This window comes from Aythya ferina (assembly GCF_964211825.1).
Source record: "Aythya ferina genome assembly, chromosome: 7".
Lineage (NCBI taxonomy): Eukaryota > Metazoa > Chordata > Aves > Anseriformes > Anatidae > Aythya > Aythya ferina.
Window position 1 is genome coordinate 19,370,966 of NC_140302.1, and position 19,686 is coordinate 19,390,651.

General features: G+C 40.7%; 2 protein-coding genes across 4 annotated transcripts in view; one reads left to right on the plus strand and one right to left on the minus strand.

Annotated features, from left to right (window-relative positions):
* Positions 1 to 10,245, plus strand: part of WDFY4 (WDFY family member 4) — a 143,236-nt gene extending 132,991 nt beyond the window's left edge. For all 3 annotated transcript variants that reach the window (XM_084526105.1, XM_084526104.1, XM_084526106.1), the window contains 5 exons: positions 1,960 to 2,139; positions 5,418 to 5,600; positions 6,243 to 6,330; positions 8,643 to 8,754; positions 9,834 to 10,245. In XM_084526105.1, coding sequence (XP_084382231.1) covers positions 1,960 to 2,139; positions 5,418 to 5,600; positions 6,243 to 6,330; positions 8,643 to 8,754; positions 9,834 to 9,900 — 630 coding nt within the window. In that variant the 3' untranslated portion in view covers positions 9,901 to 10,245. The remainder of the gene's footprint in view (positions 1 to 1,959; positions 2,140 to 5,417; positions 5,601 to 6,242; positions 6,331 to 8,642; positions 8,755 to 9,833) is intronic.
* The window catches only part of VSTM4 (V-set and transmembrane domain containing 4), an 82,235-nt gene that overhangs the window by 28,139 nt on the left and 34,410 nt on the right, over positions 1 to 19,686 (minus strand). The gene's annotated exons all lie outside the window — the stretch shown is intronic.

The following is a 19,686-nucleotide window of genomic DNA, read 5'->3' on the forward strand; positions in this document are numbered from 1 at the left end:
TGAACACAGCAACCCATGTGATCCACCCCCCAGAATTTCTGGGCCGAATGAAACACCAGGCTGGGAGAAGCATCCGGGCAAGCTGTGGTTTGTGTGCTGTGCTGACTTGTCAGGAAGGTACTGAACATAGCTGTGAAGTATCTGTGCCCATGCCAGCCAGTTACATTGGATGGCCAGAACTTGGTTTTGTTTTGTTTTGTTTTTATTTGTGAATTTACTGTGGAGACAGGCCTCACAGTTCTTTTCCCCATTAAGGGAAAACCTTCATGAGGAAAAACAAGAAGACGTTACAGATCTACCAGCACTTGCACTTGACTGTTTTTGCATTAATACATATCAAAATACTGGTAGATCAAAGCTGAAATTTTAACTGAGCTCTGATCTATCCTTCTCTTCCATGTTCAGCTTGCATTTAAAGTACTTCACCACCAAGTCTTTCTGAGTTAAAAAAAGGAGAAAGGGGTTGATGAAAATTTGTGTAGGACCTTAGCTTGTCTTGGCAGTGAGAAGGTTGTCACAGAGGGTACATTTCCTTTCCTTTCCTTTCATTCTTTGGAGGAATGAGAAGGAATTTGGAGCTCTTGAACCTGCTTTGTCACAGCCTAGTTCTGGAGCACAGGCATTAGGCTATGCCCAGCCCTTTGTAAAAAGACTTCCATTGTGAGTTGTAAGCTACTGCTGAGTTGGGAGTGCTTCTGACCTCTGAGGACTGCTGATGGAGACGCCATTTTGTGCCAGTATTTTTAGCTGATGATTCTCTTCAATGGAATACATTGCAAGCTGGAATTCATCCCTTGCAGTTGCAGGTCACCTTCAGTAGGTCATAGCTGCAGCTCAGCTTCTTCTCCAGTGGATTCATGTTTGAATACTGTTATCCTAATAACCTTGGCGAGTGGCAGCACATGTTAGCTAGCAAGAGTTCAGTCTGATATTCACAGACCGGAAAAGAGTATGAGATGTGTTCACAAAAATCATTCGGGACATGTGGCTGTCCTGCTCTGTGACTGTCTCTGAACTGAGACAAACCCTGAAAATGTGTTAATTAAGTCATGTAGAGAAAGCCAGCAGGGAATATGCATTTACTGTTAAAACCAACATTAAAACTGTTGGATCGGACTTTTCACAGTAAGGCAGTTAATAATTGAGCCCTGAAAGGCTTTTCAGGAAATCTGTGAAGGACTCTATCTCTGTTGCCCTACAGGCTTTAATGTCATTGGTGGTTATGCAGCAGAAATGTATGCTGCTGTCACTAGAGAGTGCTGCATTACACAATTGTCATCAGTCTATTCCTGTTCACGACTTCTGTGACATTAAATTGCCTAAAATATAGTCTTTTTTAATGAAACTGTTTAAAGCTAAATTAAACTGGGTATTCTGTGTATCTCTGGAACCTAGAAAACAGAGGAAGGATGTTGGATAATGATGAATGAGAGAAGAATTTTTAAAGCAAAAATAAAAACAAATGCTGTTTTTATTCTGATTTAAAATTGGAAAAGTGTTAGTACTTGTTCAGAAAAACAGAAAGAAAAGTCTGGGAAGGTCACTGAAATATATCTTAAGTTTTATTTCAAAATGATTTAAAAATTTTGAGAAATAATTCTCAAGTCCAAATTTTACTTGCTTAAGACTGCCTTAACTGAATTTATTGATGATTTGCATACAAACTACTGTGGTAGAATCTGAAACATATGCCAAAGGCCAGAGTTGAGTTGTTTTACCTGATTTACCATGCAACCTGGGGCAAGTCATGTAATCTCTTGGATACTCAACTTTCCTCAACCATGAGTTGAGGAAAAGGATGGTTCTAAAAGAATCTTTGTGGTTTCTACTTCATGCGCTATTTGGCTCTCCAAAGTGTGACTTGTTTGCTTATTCTTGCTAAGTAAATGGCCATAGAACTGCAGTTCCCTAGTAAATCAGTCACACACTGTTGTGTTTTGTCACTTTTTTCCCCACCAGGCTCTGTATGGGCACTCTCAGGCAGTGACCTGCCTTGCTGCGTCTGTGACCTACAGCATAATCGTGAGTGGATCTGATGACAGAACCTGCATCATTTGGGACCTGAACCAGCTGACGTACATAACCCAGCTTCCTGCCCATGGGGCAAGTCTCTGTTCTGTTGCCATCAACAATTCAACAGTAAGATCTTCATTTATCATCTTTCTTTTGATGCATCCATGAACATTTCATGATAATTTAATGGGTGCTCTTCACAACATAAAAACATCCTGAGTCTGATACATTGATTTTTTTTTTCTTTCTATAGAGATTGCTAATAGTGTTCTTAATGATAAGAGGGGAGCACTAAAAGCAACGTTTTAGACTGAGTAGCTAAGCAGAAGCATCTTAGGTGGATAGCAGGATTAAAACTCTTTTAGTTTGCAGAACATGAAGTATTACCTTAGTAGCTCCTGGATCTGGCTAACCCATAATCTTATTGCTTTCATTATGCCATTACTTTCTCCTGACGTTCATGCAGCAGACCCATGTCAGCTGAGGAGTTCTGGACCTCAGTCTCCCACCTCAGCTGACAACTTTCTTACACCCTCACAGTGATAGTGTTTGTGTTTTTTTTGTTTATGTGTTTTGTTTTGCTTTTCTTTCCCTCCTGCTGTCAGCTGAGGGGTGTGCTCTTGATAGCAGTGGCTAGGTTTTTGTTTACCAGCAGTGGAAATAATCCTGTTGTGGTCTGGGCCTGGCTGCAATCACATGCATGCTGATAGGAAAATATTTTCTATTGGAGTTAACTGTAAGCACTCTGAATATTATTTTTTTTCCAACCTTCTACCTCCCAAGAATATTGCTTGTATATTTATATTTTCTGTGCTAATATACCATAGCAAGGTTCCAGGTGCTCAGACAATTTGCGGGTACTGGAGTTTGTACCAAGAGAGGCAAAACTGAATTCATAGCAGTGAGAAAACAACCATACAACTTCACTAACCATACAGTCTGATGACTAGTGATTGAGGGCAGGAATTAAGTAGTCCGTTCAGTGCCACGTCAGCACCCAGCACCAAGGGTCCTGGTTAGTAGTAATATGTGGCCAGTAGCTTCAGCTGGCCACCTCACAGTACTTGGTAACCCCTTGGGAAGGCAGTTGAAACAGTGCCAAGCATTCAGAAATGAGTGGGTGGGATAACATGGGCTTCATACCTCAAAAGCATAGTCTCCTCTTCGTCTTACATACCAACCTACCATTAATGGTAGCCATTTCAGTTGGGAGCTCTTCTCCTAAACTGTCCAAAAATTAAAATAGTTAAACTGATTGGACAATTGTCTGCAGAAAGGTTCATTTAAAGGAAAGAAGCCTTAAGAAAGTATGTTTGATTTATTTATTTCATAATCTGATATTATTTATTATAACATGAAGGTAGAACCAATGCTTCCATTGTGCTAAATTAAATATTTTTTTATACAAAGTGACAGTTTTGGTAATGATTTTTTTCCCGGAAAATTCAGAATGTTTTAAAGCAAAGATTTGAAGGAAACAAATTTCCGAATCACTTTTCTGTGAAGTAAGAGCCCTTTACACCTGTTTGTGACATGATTGGTTTTATATTTGCTTTAGCATCTGGAAGCTCCATTTATAGATCCAAACTTCATGGTGTTTGTATCACTTAGGCACAAAGCAAAACAAAGTTTATAAGCTAAGCAGGATTGTAAAAGCTTGCTGTAACTAATGATTTCAGTTTTAAATCTCTGGTCTAGACCTGAAAAATGCTGTAGATAATTACCAAATGAACAGACATGTAGATGAGGTAGCTGACATTTAATCTCTTTAATTATTGGCAACTGTGTTTCAATGTTTCAAACCAAATCTGTTTTATCTTCAAAATCCTGCCCTCCAATGTGAAGAGCCCTTTCCCCAAATCAGGGGTGATGTACAGTGTTAGTTGATTTAAACCAGATGAGCACTGCTAATTTAAGGGCACACCGGTCTTTGCCAGAATCAGATGACTTGGCTGATGCTGTTCTGTTTAACTGGCTCTTAGTACACATCAAGTGTGAAAAATTTGGGTGAAATTTCAGTTAGTATCTCAATCAAAGGGCACTTTTGATAAGATTATTTAAGACTGCAGCATCAGCTTTTGATTCTGTGTGTTCCTTGCCCCGAAGATACCTGTGTATTTGCTCCTTATATGCAGTCCCTGGTAAGACTATCCACCTGCGCTGAAGGAATAGGAGAGATTCAGTTGCAAAGGATGTTTTCTGCATTGGAAGTGCTGCTTGCTCGTTGAATGCTGAGCTGGTCATTGGTCGAATGCAAAACAGTCTAAAAATGCGATGACATTAAGCTCCCTGCGAGGGGCAGAGGAGGATTGTGAAATCACCAAAGGTTTCACAGCTAAGGAGGTAAACTCCATGTCCTTATTTAAGAGAGTGTTTATTTGTAGATCAGTAACATTTAAAAGCACTAGTCCTGGCCCAGAACTTGTGTCAGGCACTGACTGCACAGCCCCTGTCCCTGGTGGAGGCTGAGGTTCAGTCTGTGCTCTGCTGGGCTATGCACTGACTAAAAGCTAAGGGCAGAGCACAGCAGTCAGCCTTCTGTCCTCTTTTCTGGTTTTGTTTGTTTGTTTGTTTGTTTGTTTGGTGTTTGTTGTTGTTGTTGTTGTTGTTTGTTTTTGTTTTTTGATTCCTTTGCCATGCTTAAAAAATTGGTAGGTTTGGTGGGCAAGGAGGAGGATTGTTTTGACTGCCTAACCCCAAACTAACAGACAGACTGTTACCTCAAGGTGCAGCCCAACATGTTGTGGCCTGGTCTGTCTGCAAGCTTCCTGTCTGCAGCAGGTGCCCTGGACTGCAGAACAACACTGAGAAGCTCTTTGGTCTCCCCCTGCTCAGTTACAGGAAATGGATGTCAAGGCTGCATTTCTGGTTCATGTGAATCCAGATGTTTCCTTACCCATTTTTTGACAATGCAGCAGGCTAACTGTATCTGTTCTGTCTCCACATTCTTTTGCACCAGTGAATCAAGGTAGTTTTGGCAGAACACAACTAGAACACAACTGAAAAACAAGTGTTGAGGCATGCCTGTTTCCAAGGAGGTGTGAAGAGGTGCTGGGACACTTAGAACAAAATATGTTAAGTAATTAAACGATTTAGAACAAGACAGACTACAGGAGGGGGCAGGTGGACATGAAGGCATGATGTTCTGCTGATCTTTGTAGCCTTGAGGTATTTTGCAATGGGAAGTGTCATTTAAAATAACATCAATTTCTTTTACTTTATGAATGGTATCTGTTTTTCTAGTGCAATTCAGTAAATACTTTCTGCAGAATACATGAATGCCTCCACAGTTTGAACCAGAAGTTTACTGCTGATTTGGCTCCATCTACATCCATTATCTCTGCCCTCCTGTGAGGAGGATGAGTGTGCAGGATCTTGAAACATTGCCTCTTGCTTTGTTACAGGGTGATATTGCCTCTTGTGCTGGATCCTACCTATATTTGTGGACAGTCAATGGCCAGCCTCTTGTAAGCATTAACACCACCTGCAGCCCTGAAAGCCGTGTTACTTGTTGCTGTTTTGCTGAAGTGATGGATTGGGACACACGCAGCATCGTCATCACAGGAAGCACAGATGGAGTAGTGAGGGTAGGTGGACAGGGAAGAGAAAAGAAACATCCTAATTTAGTGTAGACCGGAGGCAGAATTTTGCATCCTGAATGGTGGGGCAGAGCTGCTAAAAGCCTGTGTTTGGGAGTTCCTGGGAGAAACAGTTCCTTGGGGAGAACTTAGTACCTGGCTCTTCTGCAGCACTTGTTAGTGGATGGCAGCACATTGCTTAAAGAATTTGTTATGTGTTGCCTTTGTTTTATAAATGGAGACACTGAGGTGGTGAGGAAATACCTTAGGTTCACTTTTACATGGATCAATACCACAGACCTCTGCAGGATCCATAGCTTCTGTGAGTTGGTTCACAGCTTAGTTCATTAAATCATACCTTCTCAAGAGCAGAAGTTTGCTGCTGGTTCCACCTCCTGTCTGGTGGAAGAGCTCCCTGGGTAACTGGGATCCTGGCTAGCACATCAGACCTGCACCCTTGCTAGCTACATGCATACGTTTCTTCAGTGTGACACCCTGCAGCATAGTGGCAGAGGGAGAGAGAACACTGCCAAGCCCTGCTCTGATGATCAAAATCCAATTTTCAGCCCTTGCTGGGAAGCAGACATCCACATCTCATGTCATTGTGTTGTTATAATCCATGTTATTCTCCTTTTTCCCTCACTGACACAGCTGTGGAAGACTGAATACACTGACAGCCCAGGCCAAGCTGATGGACTGAGCTCACAGAGAGGCGCCATGGAAGAGGCAAACAGCACAGGTATGACTCCAGGGTGGACTGTGAACTGAATTGGAACTGTTGCAGACCTGGTTCTGTTGTGAGGAGGAAAAGGATGTGGGAGCACAGTGGTGTGAATGGGAGATGGTTTGGGAACTGGTGTGGTGGTACTGTAACCAGCAGTGGTAGTGGGTAGCCACTGTCCTATGTTAGGGAGACAGAACAGTGCTCAGCCACCAGTCTTTTGGGTAAATCCTGTCTGGATGAAGCTGGAAGGTTCTTTATACGTTTTGTCAAGCTTAACAGCTTGATAGGGGCTTTGAGCAACCTGGTCTGAAGGTGTCCTTGCCCACAGCAGGTGTGTTGGAATTAGATGATCTTTAATGTCCCTTCCAATCCAAACCATTTGTGATTCTATAACCACATTTCTACATATGAAACTAAGGAACTCCAGAAAGCACATTCCTTTCACACATCTACTGATGGCCTGTACTAAAGTGTCCTTGGATGTCAGAGTGGGCAGTGCCACGTTCTGTCCTGGGATGAAACAGGGAAGTTTGTTCTCTTTGTTGTCTTAAACGAGGTTGGAGGTTCTCCAGACTTGTGGGAGTCCAGCAGTAGGCCTTATTGCATGGTGCTATATTTCCAAGGCTATGCCAAGCTGAAGCTGATGCCCTGGAGTTCTTGCAGAGCAGCCAGGATTAACAAGACGATGGGGCTACAGTGCTGACTGGTATTAAAAACAACTCAAGCTCACTACCGTTCTAACAAATACAGGAGCTGAAACCTGCCAGGGAGCTTTAAAGGCATGTTCTAATAGCACAGCTTGCTTCTGTTCACAGCACGTTTTATAAAAGGAAGGAATTGTGTTGTTAGTATGTATAATTTACACCACTTATTTGCTGTGATCCTCATTAGGCATTCTCTATTGCTTCAATTTTAGGCACACAATTTGCATAAAGATAGAGTTGTAGATGTAACATCTGCATAAAAAGATATTATACGGTAATTGGGCATTACCACTGAGATCTTCAGAAGTGCTCTTCATGGAACTTGGCAACTTGGCATCTACGTTACTTAGATTGCTATGTGAAAATATTTATATGTACAAAGTCATATTGGAAATGCCAAACCACATGCCCATCCTACCTTTTGTCATGTTTCTGAGAGTAGCTAGAGCCAGATGCTTCTTGGGAAGGGAGCAAGAACACCAGAGATGCTAGATGTGAGGCAGTCTGGCTCGGTAGCTGTATATTTGGTTTCATTGTGGTCTCTAACCAGAGATTGCTGCAAGTCAAAACATGAGATTTAACATTCCTTCCAGAATATTTGTAGCACTCAGTAGTCACTTTGCAGATTCTTCTTACATTTAGAAGTATCTGGTTCATTTTAAGAATTTCATAGAATTTGGTCCTTAACTTCCTGTGGCAGATACTTCCATGTCTCTTTTACTCAGGTACAATTGCATAGCAATTGTCTTCGAGCAGACTGAGACCTTGGCTATTTTTAAAAAATCAGATCTTCTTAAACAGTATTCCAAACAAGGACTTAAAAGCTGCCCATGGGAACAGAGCAGAATACTCCAGTTTGTGCCTTTTTAAGAGACATGCATTGACATCTGTTGATGGGTACAGTGTACTTGTTCTCATACAAGTGTAAGAAAGCCTGTTCTCAGATGCATACAGCAACAGTGTTCTTTAGTAAAGAGTTGAGGAGTGTGATCAGAGCAGTGATATGCTCCCTCAAAGTGTTCAGATGATTTCAGAATTACTTTAAATGGCCAAATATTCCCACATGCCATTCTATATGTTAAAGAAAATAAAATTAATACAAAACACAAGTCATTAAGAAGACCAAAGTAACTATGATCGAATTATTTTGTTAGGTGTGTGTGAGTGTGTATGTATGTGTGTATGTGAAATGTTCTCAGCATTTAATTATTGGTTCTGTTATGAGCAGATTTAGATAAGTTGATAATACCAGGGCTTTATGTAATTTCTTTTTACTAGGCAATTATGGGCTGTATTATATCCTGGCAGCAAGGTATTGTGGGGCATCTTATTAAGCACAGAGCCAGTGAAAACTGATGAACAATTTTGCTGAACTAGGCATGCAATTTAGAAAGCAATAATACACAAATCCAATTTAGCACACAATTGATACAGCTGCACGTCAGCACATGTAACTATCATAGCCACAAATTAAATTGGGATGGGCCTATTTTGCAACAGCACAGGCTGAGATTAAATATATTTGTTCTCAACTTAACAACTTGCTGACCGTAAATAATAACAATCCCTTCCATGCTGCCCCCCAGACACATTCTAAATATTTATTTTTAAACCACACAACAGGTAACAAGAGTGGAAAACATCTTGTTCTCTGTCGGGAACTGAATTCCAGCCTTGCCTTGACTGGAAAACCAAGTAAGAACAGCCCAGCAGTGACAGCACTTGCCATGTCCAGGTACGGTCCTGTCCTTTGCATTGTAGCATATGCCCGGCAGAGGGCACCGCATGAGCCTCAGTGTCTCCACTGATCTGTCCTAAATCCTCAGGTTATTTTAAAGTTTGTATTTCTGCTGGTTTTTGTCTGTTTGTGTGGGTTTTTGTGTGTGCATGTGTGTTGTTTGTTTGTTTGTTTAATCTTGGTCAAATGCAGTCATTCTGGGAGCTGGCCTGGCTGATGGTATTAAGTGAAGGGTGTTGGGATACTCAGTGGTCTGAGAAGAAACAGCCCTGAAGAAATTGCAGCTTTCGGGTGGAATAGCTGTATAGATCAATAGCTGCTGCACTGTCTTTGCATCATAGAAGAAACAGTGTCCTAGGAGTTTCTGGGGATGCTATGTCCTTAATGAAATATAAACTGGAAGTTTTTGGCTAATGGACAACTTTGTTGAACTGAACTCAGTTTGCACAGCCAGCAGTATTTTAGTTTACTCAATCCCCCTCCCACAGTGTCATCTGGCTGTAATATTTGTTGCTATCTTCTATCCCACGATGTTGCAATGTACTGTAAAACAGCTGCTGCCTTTCTCTCTAGAAGTGCTGGCATTTTGATAGTTGCTAAAATGATTCCTATACTGTCTGTGCTGAGATTTAGAGCACTCAGTGTGATACTTATATGCATGGAAAGTGGATAAGTTTTGGGGGAGGGTGGAGGGGGGGGGGTGGTTAGTTTGATCAGTGTTGATGACACCATGTGCAGCAGAGATTTCAATGGCTGAAGCCATTAGATTATGTGCTGACAAGCCTGAATTCTGATGCTGGCCACCAAATTTATTAACATTCACAGATTTTCAGGATCAGAGGAGGGTAAAAGCTCCTGATTTGGCAAGATTATCCGCAGCTAACCCCTTGAAATACAGGACAGTTTGGATCTGTTTCTAAGTTCAGTCTTTTGTATAGTCTAGACCATTGTTCTTCAAACTTAATGTTAGAGGTTAATCTGCTCCCTTGAATGTTGCATCCTCCTAATTGCTGCATATACAGAAGAAAGTCTTGATCCTATTTGCATCTCATTCTTAAATATTTTTCTTTCTCAAGAAATTCCTCCAAGCTCCTAGTTGGCGATGACTGGGGAAGAATCTGCTGTTGGTCTGTGGATGGGTAGGAAGAAATAGTCAGGACTCATGTTTTCAGCCTTTTGGATGGAGAGAAAAGTGCCCATCAGAGCATGAAAAAGTTGAAGTCAGAAGATAATTACTGGGGACTGAATCTCAATGGAATTGTTGGAATGACCACACAGTCAGCTCTGATTGAAATCAAAGACTGGACTCCAAAGGTGTAGGAAAGACACTGACAGACATACACATAGACAATGAGAATTCACAGTATTTGACGTGGTAAAACTTCTGTATTTTAAATGTTATTTTACATACTGTATTTTGCATAATTCTTTGTATCTCACAAATAATTGCTATCAAATAAAGCAGTCTAGATTTCTGTGAAAGAGCAATGTAGCTTAATAAAATGAATATATACTAATTTTAATACTATGAGGTCAAAATACACTGAGGCTTCAAACTGATGTTAACTGTGTTCATAGCAGAATCTTTGTTCTTACCAACACACAAGTATGTTAGTATCTCTGTTCCTGCTATTCCTCGTTCCCTGAAAAATGTATGCATCCATTCAGAAAACCTGTTTTTTTGCAAAGTGAAGGTAAGAACTCCTAGATGCCACATTGATAGCAGTGCCTTCATCCAGCTCAGCTGTAAGCATGTTACAGCATAGTCTTTAGTTTCCTAATCTGATTTACTGTGTTTTTTGTTTGTTTGTTTGTTTGTTTGTTTGTTTCCCCACAGTGATCTGACACAGCTGTTCAACGTATTCTTTCTTTCACTTCCATTTCTACCTTCTTTCCTGTCATGATGCCATCTGGAATATCAGCAACATACATCAGGATTTACCTTCATAATGACTCTGCATAATAGAAGTGGGTATTTGTAGTATAAGAAGGTTGAGGCCATAATCTAATACATTTAAATGCCATTTATGTCTCTAGCTGAAATGAAGAAAGTGTGAAAAATCAAGGTCTCTCTCATTTTTTGAGAATTTGAAGGAGCTATATTGGTGATAACTGCCCCTCTCCTCCCACCTTATGAGGAACTGCTGCATGTCAAAATCCTGGTGCTTAGAAACTTGTCAGTATTATTATGAGGAATCAGGAGTAAAAAAGATGAGTTTTTTACTAGTCTCCTCTAACTATAACAACTTTCTTCTTCCTGTAGGGTACTGCTTTGTTCACATCTTGTCTTCAAATTATGTTGCTGAATGAGCAAGGCTTCCTCTGGCAAACAGCTGCTTTCCTAACAGAGTGCTGAGACAGCCCCCCCACCCCCTATGCTCTGTCTAACCTCCATCAAGAGTGAGGTAATTGCCTGTGGAAAATGTAGTAATTAGAAGTTAGCTCATGATGCAGACACAAGGAAGGCTGCATTATGTCTACACCGATGACCTGGCTGGTTATCTTTCCTAACCTCCAAGTACCTGACTTGATGATTCAAATACCATCCTCGGTATTGGTGCTTGGCAAAACAGACCCTGAAACTAGGCCTAAACACATCTTTTTTTTTTTTTTTTTTTTTCTTTCTTTTTTTTTTTTTTTGCAATCAAAATAATTGATTATGTTGCAAAGGTTGTTTGTGCCCGTCTTTCCTGAGAACTGGGGAAAGCTCAATTGCCATAGAATTCAACAAAATTAAGTACACTCCTTCTTTCCTCTTCCATCTCTCCATATTCCTTAAAAATAAGCTGTGATTTGGCTACATAGCAGGATATGTACTCCTGTCAACTATGTATACTGCTTTGCTGAAACATCATCAAGATGATTAAGAGCCATGGAAAAAGCTCACTACCAATGCTTTCATTTTACCTAGTAGGCATCTTGATAGCTGGCTAATTACGTGTTCCTTTAGCATTTTCATGCAGCCTCTTTTTGCCAATAGTTGATATCCACTTTTTTAGACCTGGCATTGGCATCTACTTTGCTGCCTGGGTAGCAGCATTAATGGTTCCAGAGCTCTGGATACCAGTTTTTCTTTGTCAGGTATGAGAAGAGACCACTCGAAGCTGTGGGTTAACTGTGCATGGATTTGACAGGCTTATCTCCTTGTGCTTTACATCAGTTCTCTTGTGCTTCTGAGAGAAGGACAAAGTGCATTAGCTGTTATTTTGGATTGCAGAACAAATCCAGAATGTGCATGTGAATGTCAGTCAGCAGGTTACGAATGAAAGTCTCCATGAGTTAAGGTTGTTTAGCAACAAGTCCTTTAAGAAGTAGTATATTTGAGACTTGCATCTATCTAGCACCTGGGCAAGTTCTTCTCTGCTGCTGCACTCTTCAGAAATTTAGTCTGCTGAAAAAAACTCTGAATTTTGGAGTATAGGTTCTGGGCCATCATCTCATGAGGCTGTTGGTATCTTCCAATTTATTGAGAAATTCTTTGTTTTTCCTCTATCTCCAGAGGACTTTTTCCAGTCATAAGTCATGGAAAGAAATGCATGCTGCGGGTACCAAAAACACCACTCCTTGCTTGGCAGAGCTGAGGCACACATACCACAGTCATTTCCTAGCTTTGATGTAGCCAGCGTCTGTGTGACAGTGGTACAATGTCACCTGATCATTTTCCTGCAGGCATATGACATGAAGTAATAGTTAGAAATTTCTAATATACAGTTGAACGATTGTCTGAAACCTATCCTTCTGCAAACACCTTCTTTTATATTTGTGCTGGGCTCCTGTGTATTTGGTAGATGATGAATGTACATTAAAGTCTGTCAGCTCTGCGTGTGGAGATAGCTTTCACTGACATGCAGACAAGGCCTGCTTTCTGTCTTATGATATGATACTTATTCTCGAATGGCTGCATGAGATATAGGGGAGGCAGATCTAGAATATGCTTGAAAATTTAGCAGGTAGAGCAATTTCACAGCAAATGCTTTCAGCGTAACTCCATCACTACCGTAAGTGGCACAATGCAAGCATCACCAGAGTGTTGTAATTATCTCGGAAGCAGCTTTTGCAGGGGGTAAGTAGTTCAGGGTGAGAATTACCCTTGAAAGAAATCCAATGCCATTAGGATAAGAAGTACAGAATTAAGGCATTAATTAAGGCAGAGTTTTAACTCTGCCCCATAGGGAAGCCAAGAAGAGAAATACGGAACAGCACAACTTTTATGTGACTTTAAAAAACAATTTAATTGGGGACAATAAACCCTAAAATGCCTTAATCACACTTATTGCACAGACCATGAGGTTTCCTTGTTTTGCAACAGAAGTCTTACAAATGCTACAGTGAGCATTAAATACTGTCTGATTTCTGTTGCTTTCTATTGACTAATAAACACTAGTGAAGCAATATTTGCAGAGCTGCCTACGCACTGCAAGGCCTTTGTCTGCTCATATAAAAAGAAATTGCTCAAACCTTTTTTTGAAAAATCCATGCAAACTAATCTGTAACTACAACAGAAAGTTCCCCATGACTGTCACCACGTGCTAGTGCTTCCAGGTCCTTTTCATGCATGGATCTCAGAGCTTGTTACAAGGGGAAATTGGTAAGCAGATCATCTTACTCAGGATCTCATATTGCTGTCACAAGGGAAGTATCTGAGAGCCTTACGAGCTAAAATCATTACCAGCAATATGCTAATGTCTTATGGGAACCTATTATCCAGAACCAAGTAGGCTTCAGGAGTACATCAGGATCTTGGTAACCATTGGTAGTATTTGCTGCAATGAATACTGAGCAAATTGTGAGCATTTACACAGCCATCTCTGGATGAATGCAACAGGAATGTTGGAAGTTAACCCTGTTTCATGTCAGAAATTGTCTCCTTGTTCCGTTTGGACAGAAGGCTTTAAGGACTGTGTTTCTTCCTCCTACATCTGTTGCCTGGCCAGGTGGGACATGGAGGAATTATGCTTCCCTAGCCACTCCAGTTTTTGTGGGATGGGAGTGAGCACAGGGATTAAACTGCTGGAATGAGCAGTGAGAGTGCTCTGTAGACACTTGTGTGTTCAGTCCATTCCCTGTGGTCTCCTGACTGTGGAGGCCTCCAGTGGAAAAATAGTAGTAAGTTAAATTTCTGCCAGTGTCTGTGTTGAGACAGACACACTTAATTTACTTGCACTATAGGACTAACCAAAGTAAAATACAAAATGTATTCATTTACGGTGACATCTTCGGATGTCACAGTTGCAGAGCACGAGATCTGGTAAGCAAGCAAAAGTGCTATCTATTGCAACAGTGGAACCATGCATGTTTTAAACAAGGGATGCCAGTAGTGTTGTTGAAATAACTAGAGCTGCTGCCACCCTACAAGTTAATTTGTTTGGAAGGTTAAATCCTTATTTGCTCCAAAGGCTTTGTCTACCTAGCAAACTGCCCTCTGCCTGTAACCCAGTTTTTGTTGACTTTGGTTCTGTAAGGACTCAATTGCTGCCTTACGGGATTTACTATCATGTGTTTTTCATGGTGGGTGTGAGACTCTGGGCAGCTTTTGACTCTTCAGAGTCTGATTATGAGCTGAATATGTACTGTGTGTTTGGGCTGTATATTTACAGGCCCTTCCCTGTGGCAATGCTGGGACTATGATAAGTGGGAGGAGGCCCACTAGAAATCTACTCAAGCAGGTCTAATTGTACCAAATAGAACGGCTCAGTAGAGTGGAAAATAGTCCTCATATATCTACTCGAAGAAGATAATGACCTTTTAAATAACAGAAGCAATTTTATTTCAATACCCCAATTACTCCGAACTCTCAAATGTCAAAGTGCTGGGCACTTTCAAAATAACTTAATTTAGACATTTATAGCACTTAGACACTGCTAGTTTCTTATATAACCTAATTATGGGTTGTACAGGAAATTGCAAAGCATCCCAATTAATGTTATTTTTTATAGTGATACATAGAAGTGGCCTTTGCCATTTGCTGTTGTCATGTGCACAGTGATTTACTCATTTTGGCTTTTCAGCTAGTTTCCTGGCAGGACACAGCTCTTCTATTCTCTGCTCTTTGAGAACAAGCAAGGAGGAAGCAGAGGTAGAAATGTGTGTAGCTATGTTTTTCCCTGGGGGACTTGAAGGGCACATGTTCCAGAGACAGTGGAGTGCCATTGCAAGGCAGGACTATTTAAGGAATAGAGTTGCCTTATAGAATAATAACAGCTGGCTAGCAACTTTGTTGATCCTCTCTGCTCTGAGTACTTAGGCCAGGATTCTCCATTTGCCTCTCTACCATGGGACTAGTACAGTGGAACAATGATTGTAAAGCTGCTTAACTGACTGCCTGAAAAACCTCTTCACAGACAGTGCTGTCCAATTTCCCTTCTAGTTCCTACACACAGAGAGCAGAATTGCAGGTGGAGGAAGTGTTATAGTACCTCTGAGCAGTGTTCACCATTTCCTACTGCTTGTCTGCTTTTTATGGTAGGGGGAGGACACATGGCCCGTTACCATGTTTGAAACTGATAACTGTTGCCCATTCCATTTTTTTTTTTTTTTTTCCCACCCCCTGTGGTGTCCTGGTTCTTGTGCTGTGCTTCCCTCCAGTGTCAAAAGAAACCAGGTAGCAGCCAGAGAATTTCCTGGAGGCCTTATTTTTCCTGAGGATAATCCAAAAGTATCGATGTTTAATTTCTCAAGGAAAAATTTGGAGCTATGTACTGCATCTGCTGTCAACTGTGCCCAAATGCCATTCAGAGGAAGGCAAAAGCCCCCAAAGGTTGTCTTCTCATGGGGGATTCTCAATGTACAGAGCCATGATGTGCTGTTGTGTTCTCATTCACTTCTTTATTGCGAAATATTACTGTTTGATTTTAACTTAACAACTCAAACAAAATCCAAGAAGGAAACTTTGAGTTGAACTCAACAGCTTGTGTTCAAGAGGGCCACACAGAGCAGGCATGCAGGGAGGTGAGAAGTGCCTTTCCCCAGGGTTTTTCTCTAAACAGGCCCAGAACCCAGCTGAGCATGCACATGACCTCCAACTTCCCTGGTGGTAGGTGCAGGAGAGTCCCAGGTTCTGCGCAACAGGGAGAAATGTGACTGCAGTGACTATTTGCTAGCTACTGAAATGAAAACCCGAGCAGATACCAGCTGGAGGCTTTACAAGGGCTTCATTTCTGACTGGGGCAGTCAAAGACTGAAAAGCCTCTGAGGATTTTGCAAACTTCCCTGCAATGCTGGTAAGGAATGCCAGAGTTAACATAAAATGGCGGCAGGACTCTTGGCCTACCTACTGTTATTCAGTCAGAGCATGTTGCTTCAAAATTTAGCCTCTTAGCAGAAATACTGGAGTATGCAATAACTACCAAATTCACTGAAAGGAGATGAGGTAGCAAGAGAGAAGGGTTGTTTTGGAGCTATGGCATGTTTTGTGCAGGTGTTTCAGCAGGCTTTTTCCTTTGTGGCTTGTGCTCCAAATGGGATTTAGAAGCAAGCTCAGAACCTGACCTACCCATTGCCTGAATTTCCAGCATTTCCTCTGGAATAATTTGGTTACTCGTTTCAAGAAAAGTAGTGTCAGGAATCGTTTGTTCTTTATATGAAGAAAGCCAAACTCGGTGTCTTCAGTTCTTCAACTGACATGCAGTCTTTCTATCTGCTTTACCTCACAACCAAGGTAAATAAAATTGAGACATACTAAGTGTTGAACAAAGCATGCCAAATAAGAATATTTCAGATGTGCAAGAAAGTCCAAAGAGCAATTGTTATCTGCTAGAATTTAGGATTTCTTATGTTTTCACCCTGACAAGTTAGACTGAAGCCCCAAATGATCTTTGCAATCTAGTATTGCTCACCAGAGGTGTTTTGGAGAAGTCCTAAAACAAACAAACAAACACACACACACACACACACAAAAAAAAAAAAAAAAAAAAAAAAAAACTTGTTCTACATATCAAATAAGAAATAAGACCTCAGCCGGTTTAGTCCTGCTATGGCCAAACCCTAGCTAAGGACACAAGTTGATTGAACTTCTTAATGAAGAGAACCCCACAATTAAGTTACAGTTATTCTAAACGAAATAATTTGCTTGTAATTACAGATATAGCATTCCTGCCACACCTACCAATTAGAAAGTTGTAATAAAGAGTGATAAAACACCCCTTCCCTGGGCTGCAGAATCAACCCCCACACAGCCTGCGACACTAATATGATTTACTCCTATTTGCTGATGGAGGATTCTGGCAATAAAATTTAATGTGGAGGAACAAGGTGCATTTAACCAAAGCTGTAAACATCTCTAATTCTGTTTAAAGCTATAGGGTGCAGTACATTAACATTTAACAGTCTGACACTAAGTCGGTGTGAAGCTAATAGAGCTGTATTTGTTAAAATTTCAGCACTGGGCCATGTTTTACCAATGACAACAGAAGGAGTAACCAAAATTTTGTGACTCAGCAGACTCCAGTTGTTACTAAATATAGTATTAAGAGTCTTCATGGGAGCTCCTATCGTAAAAGAGCAGTGGACCACATATAGCTCTGCTGCTGTTCTGCTATAGCCAGAGGGAGGTGGGCCAGAGTGAATTCTGTCTTGTGTTTCCTGCTAAAAGGAGCTAAACCCAACTCATTCTACGTTTCTCCCATTAAAGCCTGTTACACTTGGTGAAACTTTCTTCTCCGTATTCTTTCAAGTGAGTTGCTTTTAAACTTAAAGTTGTACAATTAATTTCAAGGGACAGGATGATGTTTTACTTTCTCCAACAATATGACCCTCCTTTCACTCGGATGGTCTGTTGCCTTTCAGGATTCTGTTGTCATCTGAAGTCAGTCACAAATGGAAAACTTTTTAAAATCTTGGGATTTTCTGCAGAATGAAAAAGTCAATTACCATCTCCTTGGATTGTCTTTATGTCAAGTATGAGATGAAAACATGTCTTCATATCATTCTCTAGCAAGCAATAAATCCTATAAAGACTGAGAGAACTTATCTCAGCAAAAAAGGTAATTTATTTAGATCAATTAACTATTATTATGGGGAATTAGATATGAAGCATAAACAAGAACATATAAAATATTAATACACAAAGAATGGTATTAATTAAAATAATGGCTATAAACATACAGTAGTGGACTTTTCTGAACAATGGGCATAATGGCCAGTTGTATGTAAAAGCAATGTTCATATTATCAAACTTTAAAAAGTTTTTACAACTAAGTGATCAAATTATTAAGATGTTAGGGTTGTATTTTTAATTCCAAAGGAATTCCTAGTAAGTTCTATACCTTTCTAAGTTTTTCCTTACAGCTGTCTACCTAAAAGATGCTGTTCTCTCTGAATATTCAGTCAAACTGTGTCTGGTCCCTGAATGTTTGATGACTTTTTAGCACCAATTTTTTGGTCAATGAGTTGATGCCTCTTGCCAGCAAGAGCTCATCAGAGAATAAGGAAAGATATTATGCCATTTTGTTGGGTGATTAAATTCCTGGGGTAATGAGAAGGTGAAACAAACCCAAATATTTAAAATGCAAATAATTACTAGCAACAAACCTATTGATAGAAGCTGGCTTTAGTTTGGAAAGAACTGCTTTGATGAGGAGGTAGGGATGGAATTAGTACTGTACACAGTGGCCAGCCTACCAAGCCTTTCTTAAATTCTTCTTTTATAGAAGAGGTTTTTAACTAGCGTGGAAGCAAATGACTATGTTTTATATCTACCCACCCTGACTGCAAGTTAACTTTTTATATATGCCACATAATCTACACCTCCATTCAAGAAAAGTTAAAAAGCAGTTAATAGAGCTTTGCTTACTCTGGGAGGACCCTCCAAAAGGCAGGGGTGTGCTCTATCCCTTTGTCATGTGTCCCCCTTTCTGCATTGCTACTGCTGTCCTCTGCTCTCGCATGCTAATTGGGAGTAGCAACATGAGTGCTACTGTAAGTGTTCCTAGCTGTGCTCTGAGACCTGGAATGAAGTTGCTGTATCGCTAAATAGCTTGACCCGCGAAGGAGGAAGCTACTTGGATCACTTTGATTGAGATTTTCAAGATGCAAGGGCTGCAAGCACTGTTCCAAAATCCATGCTTATGCTGCTGAATCTGTGGCCTGTCAAGTGGCTTGGCACATGCCAAACATCAAATCTTGAGGGCCTGATGGTGAGCTAAAGAGCCCATGCTTTTCTGTCCCCATTAACTCTGCGGTTACTCAAGGGCTAAAGCTTTCCAAGGGCTGAAAGGCATTGGGTGTCTAATCCCTGACCTTGAGTGGAAATTGGGCATTGCAAATTTAGGAGCTTTAAAACCCCAATCCAGCTATCCTTCATGGCTGACATGCCTGGGATGCCAGAGAGCATCCCATTTTCATGAATGTGTATCATAGGAAAAGGAAGAATCCCTTCTCAGTTAACAAGGGGGGAAGTGAGAGGAAGAGTATCTTGTGCTCTCACAGTAGACTCAGTTCCCTATCTCTCGAGCCCTGGCCTTTCCAAAGAACCAACTCCAAGATAAGTGAGCAGGGCATTACGGAGTCTGCTCTATACTAAAGGAGATGCTCTGTGATTTTTCCTCCACATCACTTCACATCACAGCAGCTCACTAAGGTAGGCCACAGGAGGAATCTTTTGCAGGTTTAGGAGCACCAGTCTAGAGCAAAGCCAAAAACAGTGTCCCAGTTCTGTGGATGTCTCTTACTATCAGGTTTTTTCTATTCTCAACCAGAACTAAAAAAAACATAAAACCCTGGAAAATGTTCCCAAGCTATAAATATTATTCCTCAAATTGATATGGTTTAACTAGGAATGTTTCCATTGGATTATTTTGAAGTGTTTGATTTTAAGCACTGAAGTAGGGCTTCACTAAAGGTAATGTAAGATGCAATGTCATTCAGAAAGAAAATATAGAAACCATACCTTTTTTTTTTTTTTTTTTTGGGGGGGGGAGGGTAGAAGGCAGA